The sequence below is a fragment of the Oncorhynchus gorbuscha genome, linkage group LG03 (genome assembly GCF_021184085.1).
Source record: "Oncorhynchus gorbuscha isolate QuinsamMale2020 ecotype Even-year linkage group LG03, OgorEven_v1.0, whole genome shotgun sequence".
NCBI classification, from domain to species: domain Eukaryota; kingdom Metazoa; phylum Chordata; class Actinopteri; order Salmoniformes; family Salmonidae; genus Oncorhynchus; species Oncorhynchus gorbuscha.
In genome coordinates this window covers 59783524-59794484 of record NC_060175.1, presented here as the reverse complement: position 1 = coordinate 59794484, position 10961 = coordinate 59783524, and the positions used below count along the sequence as shown (strand labels likewise).

General features: G+C 40.8%; 1 protein-coding gene across 1 annotated transcript; it reads right to left on the bottom strand.

Moving 5' to 3' along the window:
- Positions 1-406: 406 nt before the first annotated feature.
- Positions 407-10754, bottom strand: LOC124021177 (inhibin beta B chain-like). Its single transcript, XM_046336527.1, has 2 exons — positions 9992-10754; positions 407-3367 (listed from the first exon to the last, which is right to left on the bottom strand). The coding sequence occupies exons 1-2, from the start codon at positions 10488-10490 to the stop codon at positions 2565-2567; spliced, it is 1302 nt and encodes a 433-aa protein (XP_046192483.1). The 5' UTR covers positions 10491-10754; the 3' UTR covers positions 407-2564.
- Positions 10755-10961: the final 207 nt, after the last annotated feature.

Here is a 10961-nt window from a genome sequence, read left to right as displayed (position 1 = left end):
AAAAATATGCAAATATTGATTTATGGGACAGTGGATATTTTTTTTTAAACAAAATTGAGTGCAGATAAATCATTCAGAATGGGATTCTGATGTAATATGAATTTAGAATTTGTGTTTTCTAACAATGCTTTAAAAATGTTCATAACGCATTGTAGTCAAAGGCAAGTGATGACAACCAATTTTCTATGTAACAAAACAAAATACAAAAAAAAAAATACAAGGACAGAAGAGTGAAAATAAGTCCACATGTAAAAAATAAAAAATAAAAATATTTTTTCCCTTAAGTTGCAGTGTTGTTTTGTTCTTTGTAAGCATTTTCTTTCTGGTAAAACAGGAAGTGCAACTCCTTGAGAAATCAAAAACGTCATCAGTGTCAAGTCAAAAATATTTATTTGTTTTGTTTAAAATACATGTTCAATAGAATTATGGAATACAGTACAATAGACACATAAAAAATAAGGTTTATTAATACAAATTATTCAAAATATCATGTAATATAAAAAGACAATAGAATCTACTGGAATTGATATTCAATCAAAATGCTGGTGTCATTATCCAGTTACAGTATAGAGAAATTCTGTTTACAACAGATACAATATGAAGTTATATCAAGGGCCACACATACTGTACATAAAAGCAAGGGCTTACGAAAATAACCTGATAACAATATTTTGGCCATTATCATTGTTCTAAACATGCAGTGACTGAGTACCAAAAACAGGAAATGGCAGTAGAGAACTACCTGTTGCAGAATCTCATAAATATACAGTAAGCCGATAAAGTGCTCATGAAGCAATCATTGCCAATCATGAAAGTTATGACGCTTTCTGTTTGGAAAAACGTTCACTTTTTGGTTTTCACAATCAACGGTATTAGTTATCATCATGGTACATTCCAGACTGCAGTACGTGTTCCCTATGGAAGGATGGCTCCTCAATGTGACATACATTAAGCTCTAGGACAGGAAGTGCTTGCAGAAAAACAATATAATGTTCTATTATTCTAACGTTCTAAAGAGCAAGGTAACCAGGATGTGTTTGCTATAGGATCCTGAGGGCCATGCTAGCATATCATACTGCAATGCAATATGGGGACTTTTGAACCATAGTCCAGGGTAGGGTAGGAAAGTCTACAGTACAGTATACACGGTTACTGCCAACCACACACAAGATGCACACCAGTAACAAAGCAGCAAAGAGGTTTCAGCTTTAAACTTATCATAAACACACATTATACCCATTTAGTGTAAACATTATAGCACGAAAACAAAGATAGACAGATACTTCATTTGCTTGAATGGATTAATCTAATTTACATCAGCCCTAAACTTTAGATTTTGGAAAATGCAAACTCCAATGTGCCTTGGAACATGCACATGCTTGTTGACCTGTGTGCTTCATGGACCTTCACGTTCCCTGACACTGTGGCAATAGCTAAATGTTTGCTTGTACAGCTGAGTAATAACCTTGAGTTCATGCCGTCAAAGCCAGACTGTTGCCTAACTGACTATCTGAGCAAATAATACAGTGCAGATGCTGATGAAACCATTTTTAACCTATCCACATCAGATATCTGCTCCTGTCTGGGTGGTTTCCCAGGAGTGAGATTTTTTGAAAGCTTTTACTGCTGTCTTGTGTTGTATAAATCATCAGAATTGCAGGAGTCTCGAGAACGTAGCTCCTCTATGGCTCTCAAGACAGTTTAGAATTCAGATTTGCCTTCTAAATGACAAAACAGTGGGGAAGTCCAAAATGCTCTGCAATGTATGTACCTATACTTGTAATGGACTAGAAGGAGTTAGACAACTTTCAACTTAAGATTTTTATACTTTTATACTAGTGTATACAATGGCACTATATTATGATGGGCACTCTCAGTCGGATATGTACGTGGGATATGTGTGAAAATTGTCTATGCAACACACATCTTATTAGAAACAAAGAAAAAGAGTAAGCTCTACTCCATTTCCCTTAGGTCCAGGCACTGACTGCATAAATCTTACTGTCTTAGCTCACCTCACGCTCACCAGTAATACAAAAGAAACTAAGTATAAAAGGAAATACAATAATAACAGCTCATAGTTTTACAGTAAATTAAAAAAGGAATGAAGGTGATACATGAATCTCTCTCCTCTTTCTGTCATGTGCTATCTGTGTATGACCAATTGACTGAACAAACCCCTTTGAGCACGCAGTATTATTCCCCATTGGCATTCAAAAACCCTCTATCGAATTGATGAAGACGGAATATCTTAAATTCTATACTACATGATCGTGAAGTATGTATGTATGTATGTATGTATGTATGTATGTATGTATGTATGTATGTATGTATGTATGTATGTATGTATGTATGTATGTATGTATGTATGTATGTATGTATGTATGTATGTATGTATGTATGTATGTATGTATGTATGTATGTATGTATGTATGTATGTATGTATGTATGTATGTATGTATGTGTTTGCATCTGTCTGTGCATGTGTGACACGTTCAATCTTGTCTTCTCAGACTAAAAGCATAACTAGCTGAATGTCTCGTCTTTCTCTTTCTTCCATTTCTTTACGTACAGCCGCAGGACTCTACGATCATGTCAGGGACGTCGGTCTTGACGATGCTGTGCTGTGAGTTGAAGTAGACCATAGACAGAGGCCTGCGCTGGATGGGCACACAGCAGGAAGACACTGCTGTATTGATGCCATTGGCTTTGAGCTGGCTGAAGACTGTAGCGTGGAAGGAAGACGCGATGCCTGGAGACCCAGCCAGGGCCTGGGGACACTGGCCCATACAGTAATTCATGTGGTACCCTTCTGGAGCTATTATCCAATCCTGCCACTGGATATCCTTGAACTTCACGTAGAAGTCCTTCTTGCAGCAGACCGTAACATCATCTCCGCACTGCAGGGACCTCTTCTGGAGGATGTGTTCGGGGTCCTCGCGGAGCCGCACCTGGGCCACCATGAACGGCTGGTGGGCCATGTCCACGGTCTTACCCAGCTCACACAGGTTCTGGCTAACGCCATTCTCCCTGGCTACCCCGGTCTCTGCGCAGGTGACTTCCAGCTGTAGCAGCCGCTGGCCCCCGTCCATGAACGCTTGCAGGGTGTGTGTAATGGGGAAGGTGTACCAGTTGCTCTTCTGCACATCCAGGATCTTCTCTAGGAGGAGGGTGCGGTTAGAGCAGCTTCCCCCAGGCCCGGAGAGGTAGATGTGGGCTGTGATGGTGGGGCGGGACCCCGATTTAGGGGCGTCAGAGGAGTGGACGTACAGCCACAGGGCTGACTGGAGCACCTGAATGCTGTGGCCTTGCTCCTGCAGGAACTGGAAGGTGAGGCGTGGCTGAGCACCAGTAGTGTCCATCTCATCTAGATCACAGAGAGAAGATACAGAGTGTGAGGATTTGTTCGGCATTTTATCACAATAAACAGTATTACCTGTAGGTGTATATATAATTTACTGTAAATCACGTGTCAAACTCATTCCATGGAGGGCTGAGTGTCTGGGGTTTCCGCTCCTCCCTTGTACTTGATTGATGAATTAAGGTCACTAAATTAGTAAGGAACTCCTCACATCTGGTTGTCTAGGGCTTAATTGAAAGGAAAAAAACAAAAACAGGCAAAAACTAGGCCCTCCATGGAATAAGTTTGACAGCCCTGCTGTAACCCTGTACCAGTCTTTCAGGGTAGTACTAAATGATGCCAATATTTTTCATATAAGTTCACAAGTCAAAGTTAGAGCATGTAATTTATTTAAGCAAAGCTACAATCTTAAAATATGTAACATATCACACTAATTGAAGTGTCCTGGATTTACCTTACTATGTTACGTCATCCAGGTTCAAAATTGAAATCAAATCATTAATAGTTTCAATTGGAATGAGGTCAAATAGAAATGACATGAGCTAAAGCTCGAGGTACAGATGTCGGATCTTAATATTTAATCGCAGGAGGAAAATAATCCTGGAGGATTTTAATGGACATTTAATATTTAGAATTGCCGCCAGGGGGCAGCTGGATGCAGTGTTTGGAGCCTATACAATAACTTAGACCGCAGGTTCACTGGTTGTCAGTTCAAGTAGCCTATGTAAGCTACGCGCAGGCTACAGCAGGTCTCATGTGAATTCTTATGTGGAATATAATAACTTGCCAATGTCTGTAGGGTGAAGATGTATTTTTTTTTTAAATAAATTGTTTTATTATATATTGAAGGCAAGCAATACGTAAGATAACCATTAATTTATCTTTGGTCCAGCGGGTACAGCCACTGACAATGGCACACATATGCCAGAGTAGGCATGGCTTAAAATCTGGCCCACTACTGCCCTTTCAATTGAAGGAATTAGTACTTTTCTAGTTACTCTCTGTAGGTTGTACTTTTACTCAAGTAATTTCTGAATGAAGCAACTTACTTTTTACTCTGTTACATTATTTATACCAAATAACTTCAGTTACATAGATTTATATTACTATATCGTCACTGTCAGATAACCTCCAAACCCATTTTTTTTACACATGAATCAATACTATTGGTTCCCCTTTACGTCTGTATGAACGTTTCACAACCCCTTGACCTATGAAATGTATTCAAAATAGCTTGTCATCCAAACTCCTCAATCCATTGGCTCTCAAAGTTGTCCGTTAAACCAAGTTTTATCTCCACCACCGCTCACTTCTCTCCTGAGGATATTCTTTGTTCGTGGGTTCATAGCCAGACTCAGAGGAAAGTTACACTTTAATTACCTTCAGCGTTTGTAATATTATAGATTTCTGGAGTAAGATAAGTATTTATAAGATATATTTCTGCTATTGAAATTGTGTTTCGAGGACTAATTAACTAGGTTTGGCTAATCCACAATCTGACAAAGTTTAATCTCCTGTTTTTAGCTCCCCATATGATCGGTTTGTTGGCCATCTAGCCAACTTGTTATTGGCATAAAGAGTGAACAGATTAATCGAACGTGTGTGGCAATAGCTAACTAGCTATTACAGTAGGTTGCCAAGCTGACTAAGATAGCTAGCTGCAGTGTCAACCATGTAGCTAGCAAAAAAAATAAAAAAGTATACTTTTAACTTAAATTTAATTCCATGGTGAAACGTCTTTGATTTCCATATTAGTAACATGATTGAAAGTGAAATTTCAGTATTGATTGTTTGACTGTTGTAACACTTGTAACAATTAAAACATCACACTTTGTCACGCCTTGGTCTTAGTATTTTGTGTTTTCGTTATATATTTGGTCAGGCCAGGGTGTGACATGGATTTATTTTGTTGTGTTTCGTATTGGGGTTTTGTAGGCATTGGGATTGCGGCTGAGTAGGGGTGTCTAGCATAGGCTTGGCTGCCTGAGGCGGTTCTCAATCAGAGTCAGGTGATTCTCGTTGTCTCTGATTGGGAACCATATTTAGGTAACCTAAGTTTCACTGTGTGTTTGATTAATGATTCCTGTCTCTGTGTTTGCTGTCACAAGATAGGCTGTATAGGTTTTCACGTTTCGTTTGTTGTTTTGTCATTTATGTTATTTCATGTATCATTCATTTTCATTAAAGAACATGAGTAACCACCACGCCGCATTTTGGTCCGACTCTCTTTCAACAGACGAACGCCGTTACACACTTGGTGTAAATCTTTTTATACTATCCAGGTCTGTGTCATACTATCCAGGTCTGTGCCCAAACAATTCAAGCTTTTTCTTTAAAAAAATCCACATTTCCAGAAACAAGTCTCTCACCGTTGTCACTTGTTATAGACCACAGTCAGCCCCCAGCTGTGCCCTGGACACAATATGTGAATTGATCGCCCCCCATCTATCTTCAGAGTGGTTACTGTTAGGTGACTTAAACTGGGACTTGCTTAAAACCCCAGCCATCCTACAAACTAAACTAGATGCCCGCAATCTCACACAAATTATCAAGGAACCTACCAGGTACAACCCTAAATCCGTAACCATGGGCACCCTCTTAGATATCATCCTGACCAGCTTGCCCTCTAAATACACATCTGCTGTCTTCAACCAGGATCTCAACAATCACTGCCTCATTGCATGCGTGGGTAATGGGTCCACGGTCAAACGACCACCCCTCGTCACTGTCAAACCCTCCCTAAAACACTTCAGCGGGCAGGCCTTTCTAACCAACCTGGCCCAGATATCCTGGAAGGATATTGACCTCATCCCGTCAGTAGAGGATGCCTGGTTGCTCTTCAAAAAGTGCTTTCCTATCCATCTTAAATAAGCATGCCCCATTAAAAAAATGTAGAGCTAAGAGCAGATATAGCCCGTGGTTCACCCCAGACATGACTGCTCTTGAACAGCACAAAAACATCATGTGGCGTTCTGCATTAGCATCGAATAGCCACCGCAATATGCAACTCTTCAGGGAAGTCAAGAACCAATATACTCAGTCAATTAGGAAAGCTAAGGCTAGATTTTTCAAACAGAAATTTGCTTCCAGTAGCACTAATTCCAAAAAGTCTTGGGACACTAAAGTCCATGGAGAATAAGAGCACCTCCTCCCAGCAGCCCACTGCACTGAGGATAGGAAACAATGACACCACCGATAAATCTATGATAATCGATCATTTCAATGAGCATTTTATCCACGGCTGGCCATGCTTTCCACCTGGCAACCCCTACTCTGGCCAACACCTCGGCACCAACTGCATCACCATCGATGAAAGACAGTATTGTGCAGCCGTATTCATCAACCTGGCCAAGGCTTTTGACTCTGCCAATCACCGCATTCCTATCGGCAGACTCAATAGCATTGGCTTCTCAAATGACTGTCTCGCCTGGTTAAGCTCTTGAACCTCTGGGGGCAGTATTTCATTTTTGGATGAAAAACGTTCCAGTTTTAAACAAGATATTTTGTTACGAAAAGATGCTCCACTATGCATATAATTGACAGCTTTGGAAAGGAAACACTCTGTCGTTTCCAAAACTGCAAAGATATTGTCTGTGAGTGCCACAGAACTAATGCTACAGGCGAAACCAAGATTAAATTTCATACAGGAAGTGAGCCAGATTTTGGAGGCGCTGTGTTCCAATGTCTCCTTATATGGCTGTGAATGCGCAAGAAATGAGCCTACACTTTCTGTCGTTTCCCCAAGGTGTTTGCAGCATTGTGACGTATTTGTAGGCATATCATTGGAAAATTGACCATAAGAGACTACATTTACCAGGTGTCCGCTCGGTGTCCTCCTTCAAAACTATTGCGTAATCTTCCATTTTGAACAGAGGAGAAACCAAACTGCAACGAGTGATTTATCATCGAATAGATATGTGAAAAACACCTTGAGGATTGATTCTAAACAACGTTTGCCATGTTTCTGTCGATATTATGGAGTTAATTTGGAAAAAAGTTTGCGTTGTAATGACTGAATTTGTTGGGTTTTTTCTTAGCCAAACGTGATGAACAAAACTGAGCGATTTCTCCTACACAAATCATCTTTTTGGAAAAACTGAACATTTGCTATCTAACTGAGAGTCTCCTCATTGAAAACATCCAAAGTTCTTCAGAGGTAAATGATTTTATTTGAATGCTTTTCTTGTTTTTGTAAAAATGTTTCCTGCTGAATACTAGGCTTAATGCTATGCTAGCTATCAATACTCTTACATTTACATTACATTTACATTTAAGTCATTTAGCAGACGCTCTTATCCAGAGCGACTTACAAATTGGTGCATTCACCTTATGACATCCAGTGGAACAGCCACTTTACAATAGTGCATCTAAATCTTTTAAGGGGGGGTAGAAGGATTACTTTATCCTATCCTAGGTATTCCTTAAAGAGGTGGGGTTTCAGGTGTCTCCGGAAGGTGGTGATTGACTCCGCTGTCCTCTTACACTAATGCTCGTGCTGTTATGGTTGAAAAACATTTTTTGAAAATCTGAGATGACAGTGTTGTTAACAAAAGGCTAAGCTTGTGAGCCAATATATTTATTTCATTTCATTTGCGATTTTCATGAATAGTTAACGTTGCGTTATGGTAATGAGCTTGAGGCTATAATTACACTCCCGGATACGGGATTGCTCGTCGCAACAGGTTAACCAACTTCTTCTCAGACAGAGTTCAGTGTGTCAAATCAGAGGGCCTGTTGTCCGGACTTCTGGCAGTCTCTATGGGGTGCCACAGGGCTCAATTCTCGGGGCCGACTTTTCTCTGTATATATCAATGATGTTGCTCTTGCTGCTGGTGATTCTCTTATCCACCTCTACACAGACGACACCATTCTGTATACATCTGGCCCTTCTTTGGACACTGTGCTAACAAACCTCCGGGCGAGCTTCAACGCCACACAACACTCCTTCCATGGCCTACAACTGCTTTAAAATGCTAGTAAAACTAAATGCATGCTTTTCAACCAATTGCTGCCCGCACCCGCCCGACCGACTAGCATCACTACTCTGGACGGTTCTGACTTAGAATATGTGGACAATTCCAAATACCTAGGTTTCTGGTTAGACTGTAAACTCTCCTTCCAGACTCACATTAAGCATCTCCAATCAGAAGTTAAGTCTAGAATCGCTTCCTATTTCGAAACAGAGCATCCTTCACTAATGCCGCCAAACATACCCTCATAAAACGGACTATCCTACCAATCCTTGACTTCGGCGATGTTGTTTACAAAATAGCCCCCAACACTCTACTCAGCAAACTGGATGTAGTCTATCACAGTGCCATCCGTTTTGTCACCAAAGCACCATATACCACCCACCACTGTGACCTCTATGCTCTCATTGGCAGGCCATAACTACATATCCATCGCCAAACCCACTGGCTCCAGGTTATCTAGAAGTCTTTGCTAGGTAAAGCCCCATCTTATCTCAGCTCACTGGTCACCATAGCAACACCCACTCATAGCACACCTCCAGCAGGTATATTGCACTGGTCATCCCCAAAGCCAACACTTCCTTTGGCTTTCTTTCCTTCCAGTTCTCTGCTGCCAACAACTGGAACGAATCGCAAAATGAGTCTTATATCTCCCTCTAACTTTAAGCATCAGCTGTCAGAGCAGCATACCGATCACTGTACCTGTACACAGACAATCTGTAAATAGCACACCCGACTACCTCAGCCCCATGTTATTACTTACCCTCTTGCTCTTTTGCACCCCATTATCTCTACTTGCACATCGTCATCTGCATATCTATCACTCCAGTATTAATGTTAAATTGTAATTATTTTCGCCTCTATGGTCTATTTATTGCCTACCTTCCTACACTTCTCCATTTGCACACACTGTACATAGATCTTTCTATTTTTCATTTGTGTTATTGACTGTACATTTGTTCGTGTAACTCTGTGTTGTTGTTGTTGTTGTCTCTTGGCCAGGTCGCAGTTGTAAATGAGAACTTGTTCTCAACTGGCCTACCTGGTTAAATAAAGGTAAAAATAACATTAAAAAAATAAAATACAGAGATTACAGAGGAGTATAGAGTGCAGTGATGTGTCCTTAAATTAGCATTGGTGGAAAATCTGATGGCGGAATATTAAAGAACATCTAGCAGCTCAAGAGCACCCTTATCTGCCAATGTATAATTTACATCTCTGAAATCTAGCATGGATAGGATGGCCATCTGATTAATAAATACAGTAAGAAAGGTAGCTTATTAAACTAAATTAAGGGTCTTCAATTTAAGTACAGAATAATACAAAATGTTCTGAGACCAGCTTGAATCACTAAGTTCATTTGAATTTCCTGAAGCATCTAGAAAATTATTGCCAACAAAATAGTGATCAAGTTAAGATTAGACATCAGTAGGCCTACCTTGATATTCCCCAGTTATCTCAAGTCAGGGTTTCAATGTAAATGTCTGAGCTCAGTATTTTAATTGACCTGGCTTATTTCCAATTTTCCAAATGCGCATTCGATTCAGTCAGTAGTCCACAATGGAGGTAATAACCAAACGCCCAATAAAGTCCATAAGAAAGTAAACAATAGTGTCACTAGTGTAGGCTACACTATAATGTTCAAAATAACTTCACTTACCCATTTCTGCGAAACTCACTATTTCATATCCCTGATCTTTTGAATCATTCATCTTCATTTCAAGTTCAATGGTGCCGTCCGGTCTGACTCGCCCCGCGTGCAGTTTGCGGAGAGCGGTGATAAGCGCAGCGCTGGGCACAGTCGAGGTGATGTTCGGTCTCTCTTTCAGGTGCAGCTTGTTCAAGATCTGTTGCTTGGCGATCTCAACCAGGAGCCTCTGCTCCGAATCCTTCTCCATCGGCGGAATGCCACAAGACGCGCAGCCAGACGTGGTCCCTGCGGTGGTCGCAGTCTCCAGTCCCTTCACCAGCAGAGACGTCATCAATGAAAACATTAGAAATGTGAAAGAAGAAAATAGCATGTTGGCGGGCTCTCTAGACACATGGATACTATGCATTTTAGAAGCAGGCGCAAGTTTAAGATCCGATAATATTAAAGAGAGCATGTTTGAAAAAGTTGTTCCCCGAGTTGCTTTGGATGCTGATCGATTTGCATTCATTCAGTTCCTGAACTGTTCCAGTCAGAGGGACCTTGTTCCTGCAAGTGGATACCTCGAAGACAAGGATGAAAGAGCGTGAGTGGTACTTCAACACCTAATGATGCTCCACAGAACTGGGGTAATCCACCAAAAATTGTGACACGTTATAGGAACACACCAATGAGCGCATCAAAGAAATGACAGGCACTGTCTCCTGACAGGACACACGACACACACACACACACACACACACACAAAAAGCAGAGAGAGACGGCGGATAGCATGGCACATGCGCTTTAGCGCACAGTGATCAAATTGGCCACATTATTACGCACAGTGCTGTGAAGGATAAGAGAGGGTATATTATCGATCACAGTCATCACTACACGATATCACCGAATAATAAACTCCAGTTGCCAAACACTTGTGGCATGCCACGTAGCCCATAAGCGTAGGCAACTTTGACGCGTCATTATTTGAATAATGGCATGG

What these genes read in the sequence shown, in the direction of transcription:
- LOC124021177 (XM_046336527.1), bottom strand. Translation starts at nt 10,490, where the DNA reads ATGAATGCAAATCGATCAGCATCCAAAGCAACTCGGGGAACAACTTTT. An exon ending in AGTGAGTTTCGCAGAAATGG is followed by an intron (nt 3,368 to 9,991) that starts GTAAGTGAAGTT and finishes TCTGTGATCTAG; the next exon opens with ATGAGATGGACACTACTGGT.